Source organism: Coturnix japonica, chromosome 18 (genome assembly GCF_054131305.1).
Source record: "Coturnix japonica strain WE chromosome 18, WE-NBRP24, whole genome shotgun sequence".
NCBI lineage: Eukaryota > Metazoa > Chordata > Aves > Galliformes > Phasianidae > Coturnix > Coturnix japonica.
This window is the reverse complement of record NC_140680.1, coordinates 1535161-1562428: the sequence shown is the minus strand read 5'-3', so window position 1 is coordinate 1562428 and position 27268 is coordinate 1535161. Positions and strand designations below refer to the sequence as shown.

The 27268-nt window shown below is 44.9% G+C and overlaps 3 protein-coding genes across 12 annotated transcripts in view; 1 reads left to right on the top strand and 2 right to left on the bottom strand.

Moving 5' to 3' along the window:
• JAKMIP2 (janus kinase and microtubule interacting protein 2) overlaps positions 1–146 on the bottom strand; it is a 56348-nt gene extending 56202 nt beyond the window's left edge. For all 9 annotated transcript variants that reach the window (XR_014935566.1, XR_014935565.1, XM_085519067.1 and 6 more), the window contains exon 1: positions 33–146. The gene's annotated coding sequence lies outside the window, so the exon portion shown is untranslated. The remainder of the gene's footprint in view (positions 1–32) is intronic.
• A 1496-nt stretch (positions 147–1642) lies between these two features.
• On the bottom strand, positions 1643–17305 carry CDC23 (cell division cycle 23). Of its 2 annotated transcripts, XM_015875502.3 has the most exons (16): positions 17162–17305; positions 17018–17090; positions 14311–14448; positions 14139–14181; positions 13667–13772; positions 13449–13581; positions 11734–11911; positions 11547–11644; positions 11234–11315; positions 10164–10317; positions 9898–10017; positions 4852–4927; positions 4513–4574; positions 3503–3581; positions 3300–3419; positions 1643–2419 (listed from the first exon to the last, which is right to left on the bottom strand). In XM_015875502.3, exons 1-16 carry the CDS (start codon positions 17287–17289, stop codon positions 2249–2251), a joined length of 1761 nt encoding a protein of 586 aa, XP_015730988.1. In that variant the 5' UTR covers positions 17290–17305; the 3' UTR covers positions 1643–2248. The 2 variants fall into 2 exon arrangements, with proteins under 2 accessions (XP_015730988.1, XP_085375201.1); XM_085519075.1 differs by lacking the exons at positions 9898–10017; positions 10164–10317; positions 11234–11315; ... (6 more) ...; positions 17018–17090; positions 17162–17305 and adding an exon at positions 6846–9885.
• A 181-nt stretch (positions 17306–17486) lies between these two features.
• LOC107320035 (C-terminal-binding protein 2) overlaps positions 17487–27268 on the top strand; it is a 61207-nt gene continuing 51425 nt past the window's right edge. Inside the window, exons 1-2 of the mRNA XM_085519078.1 lie at positions 17487–17710; positions 19858–19938. The gene's annotated coding sequence lies outside the window, so the exon portion shown is untranslated. The remainder of the gene's footprint in view (positions 17711–19857; positions 19939–27268) is intronic.

The window sequence follows — 27268 nt, the reverse complement described above, 5'->3', positions numbered from 1 at the left end:
CCGTCATTGTTCCGGCAGCCCCCGCCTCTTACCGTGCCGCGGACAGGGGAGGATGCTGAGCGGCGAAGGACGGCTGCGGCGCATCCATCTTTCTGCTGCCGCGGCGGCTCCAGCGCCCAGCCCCGGCCGCTGCCGGCCCCCTGCGCGCCGACGCTGAGGGCGGGCGTCCGCCCCGCCGCCTCCCCGCGGCGGAGGCCTGCGCTGCCGGGCCGGGGTCTGCGGCAGGCGCCGCCCCGCCACCGCCGATGCTACCGCCACCGCAGCGCCGCGCGGCCGCAGCCATAGCAACGCCACGGCGGATAGGGCGCGGGGCCGCCGGCCGGTAGCGGAGCTGCGGGGGAACTGCCGCAGAGCCCGTCGTACCCGAGCGGCCCCGCACCAGCGGTGGGGCGCGGAAACGGGGACCCCAGAGGGCGAGGGCCGCCCCAGCGGAGCCCCTCAGCAGGGCGGAGCCGCGACGCGCCGGTCGCAGCTGGTGAGAGGAACGCTTCTGCAGCAGGACGCAGTGAGCCTTCACGTGGAACGGCTGCCCGCGGCTGGAAGCCCGTCCGAAAGGAACGAGCAGCCGGCCCGGAGGGCGCGGACCTTTTATGGTCAGGCATCCTTAAACAGGCATCCTTAAAATCCTTCAATCCCAGACAGACGCAGAAGGAACCACCATCCCTAGATCCGAATAACCTGCAGTACGCTACGGCTTCTTAGGTGTAAACCAACCCCCAGTAAGAGCTATGAAAGCAATGGCCACAGTAAACCACGCTCAGATGCTTCAAAAGCATCCTCATCTCTGTTCTTCCTGACACCAGAGGTGGTGCTGCAGCCCATAAACACACAAACCACTCCATTTACCTCTTTACAAAGGAGATAAACACAACTGCTAAACCTCTTCAGGTAAGGAGTTTGTCTTGCAAAAGCAAACTCTTCTGTTCATGAACCAAAGACCAAAAATTTTGTTTTTTTGTTGTTACCAGGTGTTGGTTTTTGCTAAGCATGGCAACACAGCGGGAAACAAACCTTTTCAAGAAACAGAGATCGGTGATTTCTGGATTTGTACTCTTCTGTGCTACTGTACTGTGTACTGACACCTTAACAGCAGCAGTACTTACTATTCCAGGTCACTCTTTTGACAAACAGAACTGACACTAGCATAGAATATCGTTACCTACTCACTGACTCCCCAAATGTTAAGAGCTGTTTGTAATTAGGATTCACAAGCTAGCAAAGGACAGCTGAATCTTCTGAGACATTGTCCACTAAGAGAAATAGAGACAACATGAAAGTGTCATAATTCACACATTACCACGGCACAGAATTTAAGATCTGTCTGAGACATGCAAGAAGGGCCTTCTCCTCCACTGGCTGGAGAGAGCAGCCCCTGGGCAGCACTACAGGCTGGCACCTTTTCCCAGAGCCTGAAACTGAGCCAGGCTGACCTGCAGGCACTGTGAGGCAGCCCCTATGCAGACCTCTACCTGCCAGCTCCCAGACAGGGTGAACACCATCCTGCACCAGCCCAGATGGACAGGTAGTGGCACCACAAACAAGCCTGGATGGGACAGGCTGCTGTAACTGCCACGTGGCTGCATATACCTCTACTGTCATCTGCTATAGTACCCATGAAGGCTAAGTTACAAAGACACCAGAGGACAGTAGCTTAATCATTTTATTTTTTTTTGAAATGGTGTTATCCCCCCACTGGCTGCCTCTCCACTCAGTCAGAATATCTGCTCTTTCACCTGTGGTTCTGACAAACAGCTGTCCTTTGTGGTTGCCTGAAATTCCTTACACTTTTCAGTCCTTTAACATAGATGTGGAAATTATATTTGTGTGTCTCATAGTGCTTCGCCATCTCTAATTCAAGACAGGGAAATATTCTTAAGCAGCCAGGCAGACAGAAGGTTATCCAGAGAAGTTCAGAGAAAGACCAGAGGCACACAAGCTCATGAAGCCAATCTCTTCCCAAGACCTGTTAGCAGACCCACGTATTGGAACATCTGCTCTCTTGACTGTAACAACTTGGAGAAAAGTACAGCATGTTCTCTTATATCAGAGTAGGCACTTTCATGTAGGTGGCACTTTTGCCTGTTTGAGCACACCTGTCTCCAGCTGCAGCCTCCAGTCACTCTTTACCCTACTTCCTTACCTGTGAAGGCAACACTGAATATAAAAATTTCACTGGAAAGAACTAGGTGGTTGCATGCACCTTCCACAACATGACGTTCAGTGCACAGGTTAGAGGTACCAGCATTGCTCATGGTGTAACAGAAGATAGATTGAGCGGGGAGACACGACGTGTGGGAGTGCTATTGGCTGACAACGATGCTGGAAGGAAAAAGGGAGTAGCGATGTCTGTGGAGGAGGCCTCTCCTTGGTTGCGAAGCTGTAAGATTTGCCGCAGTAGTGCCTTTCCTTCTTCTCTAGTCTGAAAATAATTTGTAAAAAACAAAAACCGCACACTGATGGATGAGTGGTTTCTGCATCAAATTCAATATACCACCAGCCTAAAATTCAGTAATTTTTCACTCTGTAAGGCCACCATTCCGGAAGATACTTAAAAGTGCCCTCAGACCTGACATTAAGGTATGGCAGACTTGTTAATAATGATAACCCTCCCTCTTTTCAACCTATTTGCACATTACTTGGGTATTTCAGACACTGGTACCGTCAACCACTGCAGCCATCTAAATATTCTATTTAAAAGTAGACTGGAGATGCTTCACAGCTAAACTCATTCTTTTGAGTTCTAGAAAACTCTGTTAAGAACAGAGCGCACAACTTGCAGCAGTCTTGGCTGGTGGACATCACTAGGTTGGAATTCTAAAAAATCCAGAATTTCCCACTTACAAGCTGCAGAAAATCTCAGAACATGAAGTCACTTACAAAACTTGAGTGCTCTTATATCCTCCCCACTGTCTACACATACAAGACGCGCAATGAGAAGCCATTTGAGTATCACTACTGTAGCATGGGACATTCTAAACTTCTAACCACCTCCCCACTAAGATTTTCAGCAGTCTTAAGGCTGCCATCTGCAGCCTCAGATTCTTTTATTAAGTGAACAATGAAGTAACAAGACTTGATCCAGTTTTACTTTTCTATGCTATATTCCAACACAATTCAACTATATTCAATCACAAGCAGCAGTAGTAATAAGGTATACAAAAACATTCTGGATGAAACTGTTCATCTACACAGCAGATAGCTTTCATTCTTTCAATAAAGGATTGGTACACTCAGAGGGTAGCCAAGATTTAAGTCAGAGATCCCCCAGGTAAGACACCAGGAATCATGCAACTACTCACATCATTGAACGAGCAGCATTTCTGAGCACACGCTGAGGCTTCATCCCAGAGTTTACACTTGAAGTAGTACTGGGCAAGGTAACGGAAGGCAGTGCTAACCTCCAGGTGCTCCACTATCTCCTACAGTGAAGAGGGTAAAAACAGACTGAGTTAGTTTCTGCACCATGTTTACTTTTCCTTTGCTTCCCAAGATGTAGTCTTACCCCACAGGAATAGATATCCTGGATGTATTTGATATAGCACTGAGCAGCCTGTTCAGATTCATTCAGCTGTTCATGCAGCCTAGGAAAATACATAAACAAATGACATGAAATGGCCACTGGAACAAAATCACCTTGTCAGGCTTTCCTGGTCTATGAGAGCATCCCTATTAAGTCTGACCTGAACTAGAGCCATTTTTTTTTTCTTAAGAATTTGCAAAACATCCATTATGTACCATCCCTCATAGAAAGACATGATCCAGCCAGAGAACAACTACATTATCAGGAAGGAAGTCAGTCAAGTGTCACCTGCTAGAAGCAGCGCAGATACAATTAAAGCAGGAACCTTCATCTGATCAGTTACATTTAAAGCCTGTAACAGAGTTTTTCCATCCTACTCTAATTGACTGTCCTTTTTAGAGCTCTTTACTTCTACCTGTGTACCAAAAAAATCTTTATACAGTAGTTTCACCTTCTATCTGCCCATTTCCTTCCCCTTCACTTTTCCCTTTATATTTTTTTCCCAACCAAAAGTTGGTGTTAACATCACTGTTCACATCTATTTTACATTAGATTCTATGCTAAATGTCACATTTGTATATCAGGAAAAAAAAAAAAAAAAAAAAAGGGGTGGGGGGGCTCAGGGGAAAAGATGATGGGAATGAAATAATCAGTCTATGATCTCATACAGCATTTAGCACCATGGATCGCCTTAAATTTCACTGTGACATTGCTATAGTACTCAAATTATCCCATGATTTGGAAGTCCTTTGTAATGCATCCCACAATTTCTTCTCTACTTGTCCTGACAGAAACTTAAAGCTAAAGCTGGATAACAGAGTTTGTAGTCTCTGCAGACCTTCCAAAGATAACAATTACTACACACCCTCCAGAAGCAATGCTACCTACCAGCAATTGCATCTGTTTTCCACCTACCATTTTATTGCAAGTCATCAAAGTGCTTTTGTTGCATTTAACACAATATCAACAATTCAGTACTAAGACATACTCACTTTGCTAGTTTCACCAATGCCATTTTCTCCACATCTCCCACAGCATAAGCCCTCCAATAGCACTACCAAGGAAGAAGAGTTAGTCAAGCACACAAGAAAAATGACTCCAGCTCATGATTCATGCAAGCAAGTCAGAAACAAAACTGCATGGCTTTAAAGCAAAGGGTCATGCATCAGCTGCACACAATTCTCTCAACTACTCTAGTTACAGAGTTTCCCATTTTAACTGCAACAAAGGGTTTCAATAAGCTCCTAATGTGCTACATACATTTCCAGTAGCACAAGCCACACAATTTAACTGCAGCTCCACCTAATGTCTGCATGTCAGCCCTCACTTACCTTTTTAGCTTCCACCAACTGATTGAGTTTCTCATAACATTCTCCTAGAGCAACCAGCATACGAGAATCATTGGGTCTGTAAGAAAATAAATCCTAAATGTAGTTTAATGGGCAGCCAGCTGACCTCACAAAGGGGGACAAGAAGGAGAGAAAATCCACGCTTGGCAGTGTCACAGAATCACAGAATCACAGAATTACCCGGGTTGGAAGGGACCTCAAGGATCATGTAGTTCCAACCCCCCTGCCTGGCAGGGCCACCAAACATACACATTTACTAGATCAGGTTGCCCAGGGCCCCATCCAACCTGGTCTTGAACACCTCCAAGGACGGGGCATCCACAACCTCCCTGGGCAGCCTGTTCCAGGACCTAACCACCCTTCTAGTAAAGAACATTCCCCTAACATCCAACCTAAATCTTCCCTCCTTCAACTTAAAACCATTTCCCCTAGTCCTGCTATTATCAGCCCTTTCGAAGAGTTTACTCCCCTCCTGGGAGTAAGTTCCCTTCAGGTACTGAAAGGCTGCAATGAGGTCTCCCCGCAACCTTCTCTTCTCCAGGCTGAACAAACCCAACTCCCTCAGCCTGTCCTCATAGGGGAGGTGCTCCAGCCCCCTGATCATCTTCCTGTCCCTCCTCTGGACCCTTTCCAAAATCTCCATATCTTTTTTGTACTGAGGGCTCCACACCTGGACACAGTACTGCAGATGGGGCCTCACAAGAGCAGAGTAGAGAGGGACGATCACCTCCCTATCCCTGCTGACCACCCCTCTCCTGATGGAGCCCAGGATCCCATTTGCTTTCCGGGCTGCCAGAGCGCACTGCTGGCTCATGTTAAGTTTCTCATCTATCAGGACCCCTAGGTCTTTTTCTGCCGAGCTGCTCTCAAGGACAACTCCTCCCAGCCTGTACAGGTGCATGGGGTTCTTCCGGCCCAAGTGCAAAACCTTGCACTTTGCCGTGTTGAACCTCATTAGGTTCACCCGAGCCCAGCTTTCCAGCCTGTCAAGGTCCCTCTGAATGGCATCCGTTCCTTCCACCGTATCGACTGCACCACTCAGCTTGGTGTCATCAGCAAACTTGCTGAGGGTGCACTCCATTCCCTCATCGATGTCATTAATAAAGATGTTAAAGAGCACCGGTCCCAAGACAGACCCTTGAGGGACACCGCTCGTTACCGGCCTCCACCTGGACATAGAGCCATTGACCACCACCCTCTGTCTGCGGCCTTTCAACCAATTGCTTATCCATCTAGTTGTCCACCCATCAAATCCACCTCCCTCCAATTTGGAGATGAGGATGTGATGGGGGACCATGTCAAAGGCCTTGCTCAGGTCCAGGTAAATGACATCGGTCGCCTTCCCTTCATCCACCAACGCCGTCACTCCATCATAGAAGGCCACAAGATTAGTTAAGCATGACCTTCCCCTGGTGAAGCCATGCTGGCTGTCTCGGATCACATGCTCGTTCTTTATGTGATCAAGCATGTTGTCCAGGAGGGTCTGTTCCATAATCTTCCCAGGCACAGAGGTGAGACTCACCGGCCTGTAGTTACCCGGGTCCTCCCTGCTCCCCTTCTTGTAAATGGGAGTGACGTGACCCTTCCTCCAATCATCCGGGACCTCACCTGACAGCCACGACTTCTCAAATATGATGGAGAGCGGCTCAGCAACCACCTCAGCCAGCTCCTTCAGGACCCTGGGATGCACGCCATCTGGCCCCATAGACTTATATTCATTCAGTCTAAGGAGGCACTCTTGGACTTGCTCTACCCTTACAGTGGGGAGGGATTTACCTCCTTGTTCCCCACATAGAGGTATGGGGGTGCAAGACTTAGGGACGTGAAAAAGACTAGAATCCTGGCCACCAGTGAAGACCGAGGTGAAGAACTCATTCAGCACCTCAGCTTTCTCTTCATCTGTTGAAGCCATTTCTCCTTTTAAATTTACCAGAGTAGGTACGCCCATTTTGGCCTGTCTCTTCTGGCCCATGTACCTGTAGAAGGTTTTCTTATTGTTTTTCACGTCCCTCGCCAAGTTCAGTTCTGCCTGCGCCTTGGCTTTCCTGATCCCACGTCTGCAAGTTCGGACGGCATCCCTGTATTCTTCCCGGGTGACACAGCCTTGTTTCCAGAGCTTGTACACCCCTTTCTTCACCCTCAGTTCTCTTAGCAGGTCCTTGCTGAGCCATGCCGGTTTTCTACCTCTCCTGCCCACTTTCTTAATCAGGGGAATGGAGACCTCTTGTGCTGCCAGGAGGGCATCCTTGAACAGTAGCCAGCTCTCCTCAACGTCCTTATCTTTGAGGGCAGCGCGCCAGGGGATCTTGGCCAGCATTCCATTGAGTAGCTTGAAGTCTGCTCTTCTAAAGTTGAGCATCCTGGTCCTGCTCTTTGCCAGGCCCACATCGCTTGAGATCACAAACTCAACCAGGGCATGATCGCTGGAGCCCAGGCAGCCTCCAACCTTGACGCCTTTGATGATCTCCTCAGCGTTGGTGAGCAGCAGGTCCAGCAACGCTTGACCTCTGGTCGGTCTGTCCAATACCTGAACCAGAAAGCTATCATCAATGGATTCCAAGAGCCTTCTGGAGCTCTTGCAGCTCGCCATGTGGTTTTCCCAACAGATGTCTGGATGGTTGAAGTCCCCCACCAGGACAAGAGCCCGTGAGCCAGACGCCTCACGCATCTGGAGCAAGAAAGCCTCATCAGCAGCCTCCCCTTGATCAGGTGGCCTGTAGTATACCCCTAATACCAGCTGACCTTTATTAGTCCCGTCTCTAATCCTAACCCACAGGCTCTCAACCTGTTCTTGACTGTTTCTCATGGGGAGCTCCTCACAGTTTATCCAATCTCTGACATAAAGAGCGACTCCCCCACCCTTCCTACCTCGCCTATCTCTCCTAAAGAGCCTATAGCCATCGATGGCAGTATCCCAATTGTGGGAGTCATCCCACCATGTTTCTGTGATAGCAACAATGTCATAATTTTCAGAGCGCATCACAGTTTCCAGTTCCTCCTGCTTGTTACTCAGGCTCCGTGCATTAGTATAAAGGCACTTCAGCCGGGCTGTCCGTCTCACCACCTTCATAAGCGATCCAGGATCCGCTAGAACAGCGGCATCCCCAGCATCCCCCTGCCCTACTCCCTCCTTTTGCACTCTGCAATCTTAGCCCACGGAGTTCGGTACAATCCCTCGAATGCACCGCTCAACCCCAGTAGCCCTTATTTTGCCCCCTTCCCCCTTCGTTCCTAGTTTAAAGACCTATCAATGAGTCCCGCTAATTCTTCAGCTAATACCCTCTTACCCCTCAGGGACAGGTTGCTTGCATCAGCAGCCATCATTCCGGGTGCAGTGTAGATTGCCCCATGGTCAAAATAGCCGAAATTCTTGTGTCTGCACCAGCTCATAAGCCATCTGTTTAAGAGATGGGTTTTTTGGATCCTCCCTGTACCTTTTCCTGACACCACGGGCATAGAAGAAAAGATCACCTGCACCCCAGCTCCTTCAAGTATTCGCCCCATTCCCCTGAATCTTTCTTGATGGACCTCAGGCTCTCCTTGCCAACTTCCTCACTGCCAGCCTGAATTATTAAAAGTGGGTAGTAGTCTGAAGGATGAATCAATCTAGAAATTTTCTTTGAAATGTCCCTGACCCGTGCCCCAGGAAGGCAGCACACTTCTCTGTGGGTAGGGTCAGGCCGGCATATAGGGCCTTCTGTTCCTTGCAGAAGGGAGTCACCTACAACAATCACCCTTCTGTCCTTACGTGTAGAAGCAGTCTTGAGGCTTCGGGGTGACCGCTTCACCTGAGGCAACCTCATGGGTGCACCTGTTTCCACACTCTCACTAGTCCCCCCCTCAAGTTCCAGGGCCTCAAACCGGTTTCGCAGAGGCACCTGGGGAGCCGGGGATGGTCGTGATGGAGGATGCCCCTTCCGTCGAGCAGGTACCCGTTTCCACTCCTCCTCCCTTCTCAAATTACTGCTGGGGGGAAGAGAGGACAGGGGGCCGGCTGCAGTGTTGCCAGCTGGCTAGTTCCCCTTTACCACCTGTTTGTGAGGTGGCAGGGGCTGACATGCTCCATTAGGAGCCTTGACTGTGTGCTGAGAACTTGAGACTGAGAGGGACTGACACCACCAGTCAATCTCCCTCTCACACTCTTTTATAGTCCTCAGCCTCTCCACTTCCTCCTTCAGGTCAACTACGAGGCTGAGCAAGTAGTTCACCTGGTCGCAGTGAACACAATCACTGCCTCCCTCACCCAGCACTGCAAGGGCCAGGCTCTGGCACTCAGTACAGCCAGAGACCTGCACACCAGCATCTTGGGTTGGGGGCTCAGTCTGAGTTTCCTCAGACATTTTGACAGCAGCCTTCCTATAAGGCATGTGCAGGACGTCAGTCTGGGTCTCTGCAGTATTCTTGGTTGCTGCCTCCCGTTTCTGTGAGATCGGGACCCTTGTCTTGGCCTCCTCAGTATTTCTGGCAGCAGCTTTTCGCCGGGGAGCACCCATGTCGGAGCAGAATACTTACCAGAGCTGAAACAGGAAGTCCATCATCTTCTCTTACATAAAATTTCACTTTATACACCTGAGGCATTAGAACAGGCTCCCAAGCAAAATGCTCACACCACCAAGCCTGACACAATTCAAAAAGCATTTGGACAGTACTCTCAGACATATAGTTTGGTATGTTAACAGCTAACTTAGCATACCTAAGGTGGGAATACTAGCACTACAAACCAAATGGTGTTAATGCTCTTCTTCTTATCCCAATTTCGTTCCTGTATACAAATACCTTAATAAACAGACATCAGCTACTAAGAGACTACCAGGGGAATCGCTCCGCTTGACAAGCTGTTTACAAAGAGCAACCTATGGGAGATGTGGTGGTCAGAAGCCGTCATGGGCACAGCAAACACAAAACAATAGAGTTGTCTATTCTTGGTGAAATCAGGAGGAGTTGGATTAGATGATGTTAACAGTCTCTTTCAACTTTAGTGATTTTATGAATAAGTGCCAATTGTCACAGCTACATTTCCCACTCTACCTGAGCTGGTGGGCCCGTCGGTAATAATAGAGACAGTAGAATGGCATTTTGAGGATTTCATAGGTTTGCCCCAAACCATACCAGGCTCTGTAATCCCTTTTGTTCACCTCTATTGCATGTCTGCCAAAGAGAAAAAGACAAAGTAGTCAGTAAGCAGTTAGGATCAGAAAAATACAGAGTTGGAAAAAAGATTGAGTACCATTTTCTTTTTCCCTTAATTCAACCCAAATGCATGCAAACGCTATTTTGTGCAGCATGAGCCATACCTATAAGCTTGGATAGCTGCAGATGTATTCTTCATTTCCATGTACTCATGTCCCATAAGTGTCCAGGCTCCCAGATAACGAGGATTCAGTTTCAAGGCTCTCTGGAAATACAGTGCTGCTTTTTCATGCTGACTTCGTAAGCTATAATAATTCCCTAAAGCAAAAAGTCACAATAATTAAATAAATAGAGAACAACAGTAGAGGAAAAAACAAAACAAAACAAAAACCAGATAGAATAGGTATAATCTAAATTAAGAGGTATGTAATGCTGCAATGGAAAGAACAGCAATAATAGCAGAGTGGCAAAGTCCTAGGCTGCAGCAAACGAGGACAAGCCCAAATGCAGCAGCCACAGACACAAAAACAAAAGGAATAAAATTTACTTACCTTTGGAAGGTATAAGGTATGCAGAGACCTCCAGCAAAATACCCTCACCTCCACTGCCAACCCTTAAGTGAGGTCTGGGAAGGGGTGGATCCTGGCTCTACCTCTTCTGGTCACTCAGGTGCATTGCTTGCACCTGAGCTCCCCTGGGATGGCCCTGCCTTCCCACCAGGTGTTCCATAACTGCTTTAAGCTCTGCCTTAGCATTTCTGCTACAGAGGCAGTAGATTATATGATGACGATACATTACAGGTAGATCTGCCTCAAATCCTAAGAGTCCTAGTAGTATCTTCTCCAGTGTTCTCACCAACTCCTTTTCCAGCAATACCTATTAGGTAGGATCCCATCACCTGCTCAGAATCTCACATCCTGATCTAAAAAAAGTTATTTCCCAGACTTGACAGTTCTGCTGGAATTTGACAACTGAAGAGAATTACCAACTGCAGGGGTCTTCATAATGTTTTCTTAACTACTTTCTTCTCTAACAGTATTGCAGCAGCTCTTGCAAAGAGGAATGTGGGAAAGGGGGTGCTCTCATTTGGTCTACTTTTTAGGCTGCCTCAAACCACATTCACCAAATGTTTTTGAAGGTTTTGTCAGTTCATCATTTTTACAGCTATTATTAAAATAGCTTCCCACAGCCTGGAGACAGCACAATAAGAACATGTAAAAGGGTTGGCTCTCACCAATTACACAGCAGGTCTCAACACGATACTTGTCTATCTCGCAGAGATTGTGAGCCAGGTAGCTCAGCTCAGGCTTCATGCTCTAGTGAAACAAAGAAGCGATGAGTAAAGGATCACATTACAGTTTCAGACAAAGACAACCTAGGTAATGGACAAGGCACATATTTCTAAATAACAACTCCATGAAACAGATGCAAACAGAAGCTGAGAGCTTATGTTTAGAGTAACTTCATAACAGCACTTGCTTTACCAGTGTTTAACTTACCTCTGACAAATAGTATCATCATGGACAAACAACAGAAAGGGCGCTTACCCTGACATACAGCAAGTTGGAGAAAGTGTCCATGTTTTCTATTCTGTAAGGATCTTGTTTCCTTAGCTCATTAAAGATAGATAAGGCTTTGTCAATATCTGAAGAAAGAAGAGAAGATGTGAGAACAAGAACAACAAATGCTAAGTTTGCATTAAAAGGCTCATTCTACTTAGTAAATATCACTGACCTCGTATATTGTGGTAGGCAACTGCAATCTGAGAGATGATATATGTGCTTTTAGAAAATCCTGCATCAATGAGGCTCTGATACTTCTGCAGAGCCTCCTCTATCAGCTGGAGCTCTGTATAAATGTGTGCAAGAAAGAACTCTTTCATCCATGTATCTGGCAAGGACAGGAACTTCAACTAGCAAGAACCAAAGAAGAGGAGGAAGAGATGACAATCAGTAGTATTCTAAGAGCCACCTGTGGCAAAGAATCCATTATCTTCCCTCCCATGAGCTAGTAGACAGTCTTGAGGTAGAAGACTTTCCTGTAAGCGCTTTCTTAGGCCATAACACCAGCTATGAAAGAATAGTATTAGGACCAAAAATTAATATCGTTTTCTTCCACAGTGGAGGCTAAAAAATGTTTACAAATTAAGAACATTGGAGAATAAAAGGAGCATCAAGATGCCTATTCTAAAAAATGTTACAATATGGACTACATAATTCCATTTAGTCACTCCCAATCTATACCAGTGACTCAAAATAAAAAAAACTGATGATTTTTCATTTGGTCAGTTGGTGAAGAAATGATTGTTTTCAAACACGAAAGGCACCAGGCTTCTGCTTCAGCTACTGGCTTTATTTCTACACTAAATTCAAGACTGCTTTGAAAGACTATTTTCTTCCCATGTTTGCACATCACTGTTAAATAGATGAGGTTCTTTGTCTTCTTTTTTTTTTTTTTTTTTTTTTGGCCCCTTGTAATAAGCTACATGAACAGAATAATCTAAATAATCTCACGAAAATTAATTTCCTGTTCTTCAAGGAACAATAAGGTTCTCTTCTGCATCATCTCTACTTTTCAAAACATCTCCAGAATACATAGCCAGAATTGACTGAAGAATTACAGGAGTGGTCTCATAAACCCCATGCATAAAGACAAAATCACCTTTCAGTTCTTTGATACAGTTAATCTCATAGAGACTGTATATTTATATTTAACAAGGGAATGTCTACTTTAGTGTTTCAGTCTGAATAAGATTTGCCCTTCTGAAGCGAATTTCTCAGTGATGATCCTCAGAAGCACATTTTATTTCATATCAAGGAGCTGTATCAGAGCACCTTAGACTCTCTTGGGATAAAACTAAATTAAAGACATACCCTCCCATTACTAATAGGCATCTAAGCCACAAAACCATATCAGAGGACATTCAAAGAAATCTCTGAACATCAGGTCTTGTAAGTCAACTATTTCCTGTTATAGATATGAGTTTACTATGCTTTACTTGATAAGTATTGAAGTGATTGACTTATTAAATGCTTATCTTGCTCAATGGTGCTTGCTGCTCACTAGATGACCCATATCATTGCAAATAATTTGCACAATCATAAAAGAAAATCACAAACTTCCAATCATTTGAAAAAACTGAAAACAGTGATTCCATACATGCACCCTCAAATCACAAATACTGTGTAGTAACTGCAGAACTAGAATGCTCTCCCCCCGAAAAAAGACCACAAGCCACACACAACAAAACAACAGCAAAAAGCAACCAAAAAAGCTTGGGTTGAATTCCTTCATGTCACAAGTGGCTTTAACAACATAATTTACAATCTTGGGTTGTCTTGTCTGAGAGTCTCACAGAATAAAGCAGTGTGCAACACTAATCTTCTGACAACTGAATCAGGTTAAACTCTGGAATTTGTTATCACCACTTGACATCTCCCAAGTTTTACCATCTCTTTATCTGTAATCAAGTTGCAAAGTTCCAGCCAAGCTCCCCAGTGCAAAGGTAAGACATGAGTAGCTTCAACAAATACATCTATTGCTTCTTTAGCCAGGTCCAGCTTCCGCAACACAACACCATACCTGTAAAGCAGATTAATCAGCCATAAAACTCTGCATGTCCACATAAACATATACAAATACATTAAGAACAGATGTAGACGCTTACAGATAAAGGCCAAATCCATCCAGTTCCTGTGCTTTGTGCTTCTTACTGAGCTCAACTCTAAGTTCTCGTAGAGCTTCATTTTTCACCTGTCCTTTTTCCAGTGGTCCTGCATGTGAAGAAAGTCAAACACTTTGCTTTCATTCAGGAGTCTCGGTATGTTAACTGTAAGGTCTAGGGTATACTAAGAATCATCACCAACACGGCCAGAAAGCTTTCCAGTCCATGACTATTTTTCTGTTATAAATATCAAGTCTCCTAGTCCAATGACCCACTTTAACATAATAAGTAAGAAAAGAAATTCTGTAACCTGTATTGAGCCAATCAACTGAGAGAAAATGAAAGCAAATTATGTTACAGTCCACTATTACTCAAGCATCAATGGAAACGCCATAAAACCAAAATAATTAACATGAAGATGTGTTACTGGAAGTTTCGTTACATTGTCTCATGTTCCTTGACAGTAGAGTCTTACCCAAACTATCCACCGTCTCATCATCCTTCTTCTTTTCCCCTGACTGTGGAGAACAGAGGAAAATCAAAATTATTTTACAACAGCATATATAAGGTATGCTACATTCTACATGTGGAAAGGAAGCAAAGCCAAGGAATTCAGTGCTTAAAGGCAACTTTTCCTTCTATCTTACCAGGTACCTAGAGTACATATACAAGAAGTAAGCTTTCTGACTCTTGCAGCCCCGTAAGAAATACGCAGCTCTGTCATATTCCTTTAGATCAAAGTAAGATTTGGCTAACGTATAGGCATCCAGATCACGAGCATCCTCCTGCAAGAACAAAGGAGAATACCTTAGAAATTCTGACATTCTGTAGGAAAATCACCTACTTACAAGCCTATCAATGAAACTGCCTTGAAAGTTAAGAGAAAAAACAACACAAAAACGTAACAACAAAACATGTTTTTTGTTCACATTAGGGTTGAGTACTGTCAGAAAACTCTCTCCACTCCTTCACACAATTGGTACTCGTGTGAGAACAAGGATTCTGACTGGCTAGAAACATTTGAAGTAAACAGTTAAGTTCCAGAAGATAAATTGTGGCAAGTTGCCAGAAGGCAAAAATTAGCTGTTCAAGGAAAATGATAACAAGTAAGAAAAGTACTCAGGAATATCCAACAATACTAACCTGCTTATTTAAACACAAACATTTCTTTACAGTGAGGGTGACGGAGCACTGGAACAGGCTGCCCAGGGAGGTGGTGGAGTCTCCTTCTCTGGAGATATTTAAGACCCGCCTGGACGCCTTCCTGTGTGACATGGTGTACGGAGCCTGCTTTGGCAGGGGGGTTGGACTCGATGATCTCTAGAGGTCCCTTCCAACCCCTACAATTCTGTGATTCTGTGATTTCCTTGGTAACTATGCCTTGAACAATATACTGACAGGAAAGAACCTGGGAGTCCTGGGGGACACCAAATTGTACACAAGCCAGCCTGCCACAAGGAAAGACAAGTGTATCATAGGCTGATCTATGTAAAATATTGCCAGCAGGTTAAGGTAGGTGACCTTCCCCCAACACTCAGCACTGGCAAGGTCACATCTGGAATACTCTGCCCACTTCTGTACATCAGTACAGAAACGATGGACATACAAGAGAGAGCTCAATGAAGGACCATGAAGATGAAATGACTGAAGCATTTCAAATATGAGGAAAGGCAGAGAGTTGTGACTGGTTCAGCTTGTGGGAGGAAAAGTGCAGGAGGATCTCATCAATGTACATACCTGAAGGAAAGGTACAAAGAGGAATGAGAAAAGCCCCTTCTAAGTACTGTCCAGTGACAGGATGAGAGGCAACAGGTACAAACTGAAACAAAGGAATCTCTGTAAACATCAGGGAGCTCTCGCATACTGTGTGGGTGACAAAGCACTGAGCACAGGCTGCCCAGAGGGCTTCTGGTGTTGGCCCTCTTGGAGAACCTCAAAAAACACACAAACTTGGTCCTGGGCTACCTGCTGTGAGTTGTCCTGCTGGACTAGAGAGAGTTGGACAAGATGGACCCAGAGGTCCCTTCCAACCTCAAACATTTTGTGAAATGCATTTGTGACATGTTACACTGCAATAACTTAAGGAGTATTACACCTACAAGTCCTGCAGTATTTCTATACAATTGCTGATTAAGATACAACTTGTTTTCCCTGTGTCCTAAGGAGCAATACTTTATGGACATCAAATAATATAGAGTGCAGTGACTTTTAAACCTTAGGTAAAAACCCTCAGCTAAAATGAACAAATGAACATTACACGGCGCGATTTCAAATTTAACTTATAAATTTCTCATTTAGGACACAACAAAATAGGAAACTGAATGCTTTCATCTGGGAAGCACATCATGCCTGTCCATCTTTCTGGAAAAAAAAAAAACCAAACAACAACCCAAAACATACACCAGAAAGGAACTTACCAGCATTGTAAAGAGATCAGCACTCAGAAAAGCCTCCTGCACAGCAGTTGTTAAAAATATCACTATCACACTTCCCCACAGCACATTTGGAGAGAACTAAAAAGAAGCTCGCAGCTCTGCCAACGGGAAGCTCTGCACAACCCCTCACAGAATCACAGAATGGCCCAGGTTGGAAGGGACCTCAAGAATCATGAAGTTCCAACCGCCCTGCCTGGCAGGGCCACCAAACTTCCACGTTCACTAGATGAGGTTGCCCAGGACTCCATCCAACCTGGCTTTGAACACCTCCAGGGATGGGGCATCCACAACCTCCCTGGGCAGCCTGTTCCAGGACCTAACCACTCTCCTAGTAAAGAACTTTCCCGTGACATCCAACCTAAATCTTCCCTCTTTCAACTTAAATCTATTTCCCCTTGTCCTGCTATTATCAGCTCCTTCAAAGAGTTTACTCCCCTCCTGGATATAGGTTCCCTACAGGTATTGAAAGGCTGCAATGAGGTCACCCTGCAGCCTTCTCTTCTCCAGGCTGAACAAACCCAGTTCCCTCAGCCTGTCCTCATAGGGGAGGTGCTCCAGCCCCCTGATCATCTTCCTGTCCCTCCTCTGGACCCTTTCCAAAATCTCCATGCCTTTCTTGTACTGAGGGCTCCACACCTGGACACAGTACTGCAGATGGGGCCTCACAAGAGCCGAGTAGAGAGGGTGAATCACCTCCCTGTCCCTGCTGACCACCCCTCTCCTGATGGAGCCCCGGATACCGTTTGCCGCAGGAGCTGCAGGAGCGCCCTGCTGGCTCATGTTCAGTTTCTCGTCCATCAGGGCCCCCAGGTCCCTCTGTGCCGCGCACACCTCACACACCCGCGCACCGCAGACCGTGCGGAGCCGCACTCCGCGCTGCCGCTCGCTACCGGCCCGGCCCGTTCTGCACAGCACTTACCTCCGTGAGCGCGGGCGGCGGCGGCAGCTCGCTCAGCAGAAGCGGCTCCAGGGCGAAGGCCAGCTCGGAGGCCCTGCGCGGAGAGACGGCCGTTACCACAGGACCCACCGGCGCGTACCCGCCCGCCCGTCCCGCGGCGCTCACCACTTCCCGCTGTGCTGCAGGCCGCGCTCCCGGCTGCGCTCCGCCACGTTCAGCAGCTGCTTCTTGATCTCCCGCAGGTCCGAGAAGTCGGCGCTCCCCAGCCCCGCCACAGCTCCCACGGCCGCCATCCCGCCACCGCGCCCCACAGCCAATCACGGCTGCGAGTACTGAGTTCCTCTCGGCTCTGTAGACCCAGTCTTCTCATTGGGCGAGCTCGGTAAGTCTCGTTCCCAATCACAGAAGATGAGCTGAGGCTTTGATGCCTGATTGGTCAGCGCCATCCCACCGCTCTGCGGGCGGTGGGGCCTGGGGTCTTTTCTTCAGTGGGACACGGCAGAGCGGGAGATGAGGGGGCGGCCCGCGGAGCTCTGAGGAACGGCTGGTGCACATGGAAGGCTATTGGCATGGTCTTTCCCGACTTAACAGCAACTGTAATCCTCATTTATTACTGACTTTCCAGCAATACCTTTGGTACTGTCTCTTACAACGTCCTTCTGGACAAAGATGAAGCACGGACAGTGATCGGATGGCTGAGCACAAAGGGTTTTGGTAAGTGAGATCCATCTGCTTCGTGGCCACACAAGAGACTATGGCTGTAGCAGGGCCACACAAGGCTCCATGTCAGGCCTGGTTGTCAGTGTTTTTAAGTGATGGGTACAGGACTCAAATACACGCTGTATACGTTTGCAGGTGATACTGCATTAAGGGGAGATGTTGACTCCCTTCTGCCTAGAGAGGCTTTGCAGAGAGATCCTGATAAACAGGGCTGGGCAGCTGACAGACACATTAAAAATCAACACGATCAACTGCTGCACTCTGCACCCAAAACAGGGCAGGCCTGGCTCTGTCTACAGGATGGAGAACACGAGGCTGAAGTACAGCCCTTCATGAGGTTCTAGCGACAGCAAGTTGAATTTGAGTTGGCAGCATTTCCAGCAGTCCAAAGAGCCACCGGTGACCTGGAGTGCCCCAGGTCCAGCACTACCAGCCAGGCCATGGAAGGGATCATAGAATTATAGAATTACTCAGGTTGGAGAAGACCTCAAAGATCATCAAGTCCAACCACAGCCTAACCGTAGTACCCTAACTCTAACAACCCTCTGCTAAATCCTATCTCTGAGCACCACATCTAAACAGCTGTTAAACACATCCAGGGATGGTGACTCAACCGCCTCCCTGAGGAGCCTATTCCAGTGTTTAACTACCCCTTTCTGTAAAGAAGTGTTTCCTAACGTCCAACCTAAACTTACCTTGGCACAACTTGAGGCCATTTCCCCTTGTCCTGTCACTTGTCATCAGTGAGAAGAGACCAACCTTGCTCTTGCTGTAAGCACCTTCCAAATACTGGAAGCGACCGATAAGGTCTCCCCTCAGCCTCCTTTTCCCCAGACTAAACAGCCCCAGCTCCCTCAGCCTCTCCTCATAGGATTGATTTTCCAAGCCCTTCACAAGCTTCATTGCCCTTCTCTGGACCTGCTCCAGTACCTCCATGTCTTTCCTGTGCTGAGGTGCCCAAAACTGAACACAGTACTCGAGGTGAGGCCTCACCAATGCCAAGTACAGGGCAGGATGACTTCCCTAGTCCTGCTCACCACACCATTCTTGATACAAGCCAGGATGCCATTGTCCCTCTTGGCCACCTGGGCACACTGCTGGCTCATATTCGGCTGACTGTCAATCAGCACACAAAGGTCCCTGGGGGATGCCGCTCATGACCGGCTGCCAACTGGATTCCACTCCATTGATCACAACTCTCTGGGCCCAGCCATCCAGCCAGTGCTTCACCCAGCGGAGCGTATGCCCATCCAGACCATGGGCAGCCAGCTTCTCCACAAGAATGTTATGGGGGACAGTGTCAAAGGCCTTACTGAAGTCCAGGTAGACCACATTGACAGCCTTACCCTCATCTACCAAGTGGGTCACCTTGTCATAGAATGAAATCAGGTTTGTCAGACGGGATCTACCGTTCGTAAACCCATGCTGACTAGGCCTGATCCCCTGGCTGACCTTTAATTCATCCATGATGGTTCCCGAGATTATCCTTTCCATAACCTTCCCGGACACTGAGGTGAGACTGATGGGCCTGTAGCTACCAGGATCATCTTTCCAGCCCTTTTTGAAGATGGGTGTCACATTCGCCAGCCTCCAATCCACCAGGACATCCCCAGTCAGCCAGGACTGCCAAAAAATGATGGAGAGTGGTTTGGCAGCCACGTCCACCAACTCCCTCAGCACTCTAGGGTGCAAACCATCCTGCCCCATGGACTTGTAAACATCCAGCTTTTGAAGCAGGTCCAAAACTATTTCGTCTTGGAACATGCAAGGCTTATTCTGTTCCCCCTCCCCATCTACCAGCGCGGGGGCTGTGTTCCCAGGGAGCAACAAGTTTTACTATTAAGGACTGAGGCAAAGAAGGCATTAAGTACCTCATCCTTATCCTGATCCTTGGTGACCAGGTTGCCCTCAGCATCCAACAAGGGATGGAGATTTTCACTAGCCTTCCTCTTGCTGTTGATGTGTTCATAAAAATATTTACTATTTATATCATGTTACTTATATTTATATACTTATATTTATATGCTTATATTATATACTTATATACTATATTACTAATATTTATATTATATATAATATTTATATTTACTGTCCTGCTCTGGACGTATGCTGAAACTCATGCAAAATATCCTTTGCTTCAGATTCTGGATGTTTTCCACTTGGGCAGCTATGTTCTGGCTACTCATATGATTGCACTTCTAGAAGAGGAGCAGCTCTTACAGGTATGACATGCTAAGTTATTTAAAGAGAAAATATATGGGATTTTCCTCCTACCCAACCCGACAGACCTGTGTGAACGCTGTTCCCGCAGCTGACTTTCGTGATTCCAACCGCTGAACAGAAGGTGACGCTGTGAGCTCTTGAAGTAATATACTGGGGCCAGAAGAGGGCTTAGCGGTGGCGAAGAGAAATCGGTAATTCGATTTCTCGAGTCTTGGCTCATGATGAGAGCTCGTAATTCTTTCTGTCATTCCGTTACGTAGTAGATGCGTCTTTTAAATGACACCAAGGCTGGCTTTCAGAGCAGGAGAATAATTAAATACTCTGCATGAAACTGATAGTTTCTGGAGGAGATACTGGCTGACTTATCTGTGCTGAGTGCTGCTGGAGCTTGTTTGCTGTCGCCCCGCAGCTACCTGGCTGAGACTGGCTCTAGGCCCTCACAGAAACGTGGTAATAAAGCCAATGACAGTCAGTACCTATCCATCATACCAATGTGTCACATTAAAAAGATTAATTTTTTCAAAGTTCAAAACTTCAAAAGTACAACCATCCCTCAATGAAATCCAGTGTGAATGATCTTTACAAATCATGAACTGCCTTACTAGGACAGGGAATTTCAGCTGTTGGCAGATGTTTCAGCCACACTCAGAAAATCCTGATTTCTTCATTACTTGAATTTGAAAATTACATCTGATTAGATGTTGTTTTATAATTTTACACTGAAAAACTTCAAGTAATAAAAGCTTCTCTTCCACTGGTGGCTCTATTCTCTGTGCAGCACAGTTATGCAGCTCCTGCCATTGCTTGTTACACAGTTTGCCAGAACATTAAGATAACATCTTGGAAACTACATGATCCTAAAAGGCAAAGGAAACCATTTATGCTTGATTTACACCAAGACTTAAGATTAAATTCTCACAGACTGTGAATGGTTTCCAAAAGACAGGAGATTGTTCAACAATTTGATCAGCTCTGTGGTGCAGTTATTGAGGTCTTGAGTGTGGAACTTCTGTTCTTCGGGAGTACTCCTCTCAAACTTTTCATCCTGTGGAGACAGCCATTTCTTCCCACTTCATTCCACTAACATTCTTGCATACAGAAATGAGAGTTGCATTGAAACTGACTATTAGATGGTAACTTCTTCAGATGTACAAGCTTTATTATATACATGTGCCTTAGTAGGGCCTACAGGAAGATCTGCTCCCTGATCTTGCCAGGCACAGAACTGAGACTGTCTGGCCTGCAGTTTCCTGGATCTTTTTTTCCCCCTTCTTGAAAAAAGGGGGGTGGGGGGTGTTATGTTTCCCCTTTTCCAATCAGTGGGAACCTCACCAAACCAGCATGATCTTTCAAGTATTATGGATAGCAGCTTGGCAGCTTCATCTGCTATAAAGTATCACTTTGCAGGCAATAAATGGATGCAGCTATATTTAACCATATTGGTGTGTGGCTGTCTGTCCTAGCGTGGTGACCTTTTGCCTTCAGGTTCGCCCGCAGTCTTGAACATCATCGTCATTTACAGCAGGTAGATCTATCTTCTCTAAGTTCCTATCATTGCTTTCTCCATCTTGGGTCATGTGGCTAGAGCCTTCACTGGTGAAGACTGAGGCAAAGAAGTCACTGAGCACTTCAGCCTTCTTCATATCTCTCATGACAAGGACTTCAGTTCTCTTCTGGAGAGGGCCCACATCCTCCCTAACTCTACCTGTAGAATTTCTTCTTGTTCCCCGTGACATCTCTGGCTAGATATAATCCTGTCTGGGATTTTGCTTTCGTAACATGATCCCTGGCTGCTCAGACATCTCCTTTGTAGTCATCCCAGTTAACTTGTTCCTGTTTCCACTCCCTGTGGAATTTCTTTTTGAACCAAATTCAGTCCAGGAGCTCCTTATTGATATACAGAGGCCTCCTGGCATTCTTGCCTGCCTGCCTTCCTTTTTCTTGGGATGTGCTTCTTCTGGAATTGGAGGAGATGATCCTTGAGTACCAACCAGCTTTCTTGAGTCCGTCTTCCCTCTAGGACTTTTTCCCCACGTCACCCTGCCAAGCATTCCCTGAAGAGTTCAAAGTCTACTCTCCTGAAATCCAGAGTAGAAGCTTGTTGCATGTCCTCTTTGACACCCTAAGGATTCTTGAACTCCACCATTTCATGGTCAACGTAGCCAAGGCTTCCCTTGAGCTTCACATTACTCACCAGCTCCTCCTCACCGGTGAGGACAAGTCTCAGCATAGCACCTTTGCTCAGGTGTTCCTGTACTACTTGGAAGAAGAATTTACCATCAGAACACTCCATGAGCCTCTTTGATTTTTAGTGCTCTGCTGAGATGTCCCTTCAACAGATACCGGAGTTGTTGAAGTCCCACCATGAGGACCATGTTTTGTGAATGCAAAGCATAATTTATAGAGAGCCTCATCCACTTGGTCTTCTTCACCAGGTGACCTTTAGCAGACTTTTGTCATCATCAAATAAAACAGTAGTCCAATTCCAAAGTGATCCAAAGATATTAACAGCCATTAATATTCAGCCCTCTTGTTAGTAAGGAAGTCAAAGAAACAATAGATTTCTGATCGAAGAACTAACCTGCTCATTCTGTTGGAGTATGAGAAGTGGGTGAAGATCTCACATAAGAAATTAGGCACTGTACAGGTGCAGAAGTAGCTCTGCTAACAAGAATGGCATCAGAGTTTCATTGATCTGTGCTAAAAAAACCCCAACAAAAACAACTATCTTCCCTTGTTCTTGGGCACTGATATAGCTTCAGTGTGTTGTAGCTTCATAGTTCTGGTGTACTAAAATTGTAAAATTGGTGAAAAGATCCTAGGAAAATAAATGGGGAATATCTGGGAAACAAGAGTCTGTGTCATATAAGAATGCGAGGTTGCTTAAAATATTACTAAGAAATGGAGCTGCCGAACTGTGGGATAATTACTTGTAAATAAGCAGGAAGAGAGAACTTGCATACAGGAATCCTAGTATAATTTCTTGAAGAGATTTTTGCCCCAAATATGTTACTTAAAAAAAATCTTTAAAAAATATTAATATATGTTATATATAATACTGTGCCAGATTTTAAGAAGGATGAGCAAAAGAACTTCCTTGGCTGACAGTTACCTTAAGCTGGCAATAGACTCCAGGTAAAGAAAATCCAGCATAGGATCCCTGCTTTAATCATGGGTCAGTTCGTTTGGGTTTTTTTGAAGGGGCGGGTGGGATCATTTGTTTTCAAACTGTATTTTGTTATTTGAGATCATAGGTTTAGTCAATAAAATTGTTTTTGAAGTGTCATACACATACAATTTGGCAAGGGGGCTGAACTTCAGATTTTGTTCACCTTAAACAACATTAAATGTAACCACCCTTCTTTAGCTACCTTCTGTGGCTAAACAAAGACTATTGCTTGTAGTTGTGTCATAGCTGTTGAAAGAGACTGGTTATTCAAGGGGACAGTTTAAAGTACATGTTTACTAAGTTCAATAGCCAAATGCAGTTCACCACTTGAATCAACAGTGTGTGATAAGCTGTTGGTGCATCAATTGCCAGCAAGTAGTCAGGCAATCAGAGGACAGGATAACAAGAAAGACATAGGGCTCATTTGGAGGGAAATAAGGGGAAGTTTGGGGTCATCTGATCTAACCCCTGAGCAATGTAGGATTAACTGTAAAACACGATTCAACTTAAATTTTATACTTTCAGTTAACAAGATATGACTTTTTAATTTTAATTATTTTAGTTCCTCCAACAGAATTGTTTTTGGTATGGAGAAGTGTCGCATGGAGCCTCTCTAGCAAAAGCGTGTCTGTTGCGGTGTAGGACAGAGTCATCATTAGTCAGTGCATGAAGATGAAACTTAGGACTATCACCATATAGTCCCTGTGCATAGCACTGCTAATACTTGCATTCTTGATGCAGTTGTTTGGGGTAGTACAGTGCAAGAGAGAAGCAGCAGAACCATTCTGTGAGTGGGAAATGGAAGACTAGGAATGAGAGGAAAGTTGATAGAGCGTGCAGACCAAGCAGCACTAAAGCCTGATTTAGTTAAGGTTATGCATTTTACAATTAATATATTTTGTGCTTAAGGTAGTCTCACTAGGAAGAATTTTTTTGTATTACTAGAACTCAGGGGACCTTCACACATAGCTACAACAACACTTATGATTTGTCTTCATTGCTTCTCTGAAACTGAAATACTTCCTGGTTGTATGCAGAATGTGATGTAGTGCAGTTAAAAAAGTAAAGTAGCAATAAAGAAATGTCTTAGAATAGCAGAGCAGAGACAATTGGAATTACTACGTAAAGGTGATGTTAGAATGACAGTGTCGGAAGAGGTAGTAGCAGCTACAAGCTTACAGTAAGATGTCTTTTTATGGAAGTACAGAAATAGAAAAGCATCCTGTGACACAGAAAATACTGTGCAAGTCAGACTGCAATGTGATGAAAACAAAATGAGAACAAACCCCAAAACAGCAACTGTAAACACATAGAGAAAAAGCAAATAAAACAAAACAAAAAAACAACAAAAAAAAAAGTCTCTTCAAAAAGTCTCAAGTAGGCAGGGACCTCCAGCAGGATCCTCTTCCCCCCCCCTAACTATTAAGTTAGGGGTGATGTTTCAAAGCCAAATGATGTATTACAGTGCAGCTCTGAAAGCTTTAAATCACGAGTAACAGTAGCAACTTAATTGGTATTAAGCCAGTAGCTGAAATAATTTTTCGTCTCATTTAAAGTAGGTGTCTTTTCTTCTGTCTGTGATTTCACTGTCTGTTTTCCTGCTTTAATACTGAATTCCAGGAAATCAGTCTGTGACTCAAGCAGTACAGTACTATGACATCAGAGCGGTCTGTGTTGTCAGTAATTGTCTTCTTTTTCTCTCTCTTTCTTGAATCTGAATTGTTTTCTTGAGAGGATAATTGAGATGAAGTGACATAAAGTGCTTCTGAGGACCCTGGAGTCCTTTAACAGAAGTATTTACTGCACATGAATCACTTATTTGTGTCTGAGAAATATGTTTACTTATACCATTTATTTTCTGTTTTGAAGAGTTTCTATTTATTTGCAGTTTCTGGTGAGCTTGAATTTACTATCAGCTGTGCATGCATACTTAGTCCAAGTTCTCTGAAGAAATTCAGTATTTCCCCATTTGCTCATTGTACTTACCAATTAAGGCCTCTATTATCACAGTGAAACTGTAAAGAAGTGTGCAGTGTCACAGTGATTCTGTTGTTCATGATCAACGAGATTGTTGTTAAACTGCAGTTTGTGTCTTAATAGAGAATAGATTTATTCTCTTTTCAAGATTTCAAGACACCTATTTTAAGCAATCTTTAAAAATCATGGTTAGGCTGGATGCTAAGAACTAGGTTGTTTTGACTAGATTGCGTTTTGCGAGCAGCTAGGCTTTTTGGAAGCCACTGAAGAGAAGAGAGACCAGAGCCAATGCATTCAGTGTTCATCTTCCTAGGACTCTGTGAATGATGAGACAGTAGTAGCCCTCTTGCTACTGAGATACTGCAGCTGTGTTTCTACTGGTTCAGCCATCCAACAGAAGCCTATGTTGTTGCTGGAAAGGTTAGTCCTACACCTTCCATCCTAGTTTTGGTACTAATGATTGTAAATCTAGATGGTGATGAAGGAACTGCTTGAGCTGAAAATCCATTGATATTTTTTGATGGTGTCAGTGGAATCAGCGTAAGAGTGAGAGCTGTGAATGTGAGAAAGCACTCCTTTCATTGTTTGTGTAAATTTAAGTTGGAGCACATAAAATCTACTGATATGCAGTGATTTTTATCCCCTTAGATTGCTGCTAGTTTCCTTATACAATACGGCTTTGCTGCTGAGCAAGTCAGTGTGGGTTTCTAACACCTGTAAACCTTAATATATATATATATATCCTTTCTATAGATTTGTATTTGATCTGCCCAGGCATTTTCCCCCATTTTTCTTCTTATTTACTCTCAATTTTAAAAAAGAGGAGGATATTTTATGGTGATGGCCAGTCTATTATTGCGATTTAAGACAATAGCATTGTGTACAGATTGGAAGAGTCATTTTGGCCTTACAAAATAAATAGATGAAGAGAACCCACAGTTCCTCCTGACTGCAAGAAGGAATTGTGATTGCTCAGCATATCACAAAATAAGAATGCTTATTCGCATTTCCATTTTGCATCTGTTACTGAGTGAATATAATTAATATTAGAAAATATCATCCTAAATCCGATCTTTTCATTTAAACAATATTATTTATCCAACATTCCTTTGACCTGGAGCGTTTCATATTTTCTGCATACTTCATTAAGGAAAAAGCAACTAGAAAACACCTGTAAATCATCTCCCCAGCAAAGGAATGCGTGACTCTTCTGATTTTTATTTTATTTTATTTTATTTTATTTTATTTTATTTTATTTTATTTTATTTTATTTTATTTTATTTTATTTTATTTATATTAAAAAAAAAAAGTTTGGCAGATAAGAAAATAGAGAATAGTTAGGAAATTTTTTAGGTGGAACTTCTGGGCTCCTGTGTAGGAAACGCAAAAGGGGAAAATGTGATAAGAAGAAACTTGAGTAAAACTTTGCTGCATTGGAAGTGTTTTGGGATGACTAGAAGAAACTGTCACTATTTGTGACAAAAAATTAGTTCAGAAAATGCCAAAGAATAGGCTTGATGAGTAAAGCAGGAGTTATGCAAGAAATGGCTTTGCATGGTATTTTGTGGCCTGGAACTACTTTGCGTTAGACAAGTCTTCTTAGTCTGAAGCAGTAAGGCAGTTTGATTATTCACATAATGCTCAGATGCTAGACTGGAACATAAATCATGAGTTTGGGTACAGATGCTCTGCACCAGCCTGTTCCGATTGAGATCAGTTAAACTGTCTTTTAGTTACAGAGAAACAAAATTCATAGAACCACATTATCACATAATGGTTAAGGTCAGAAGGTACCTCTAAAGGGCATCTGGTCCGCTTTGCCTGCTCAGGCAAAGGTACCCAGAGGCAACGGCCCAGAACCATGATCACACAGATTCTGAACATCTCCATGCAGGGAGACTCCACTGCCAATATGAGCAGCCTGTGCCAGTGTTCAGTCACGCCTGCAGAGGAAAACTGCTTCCTGATGGTCAGACAGAGCCCGTGTTCCAATTTGCACCCATCACTGGGCATCATTTTAAAGTGTCTGTCTCCATCCTCACTGCACCCTCCCACCAGGTATCTATGTACACAAGGATTCCCTTGTGCTTTATCTTCTATAGGCTGAGAAGTCCCAGCTTTCTTAGTTTTTCCTCATATTTGAGATGCTCCAATCATTTCATCTTCATGGCCCTTCTCTGAAC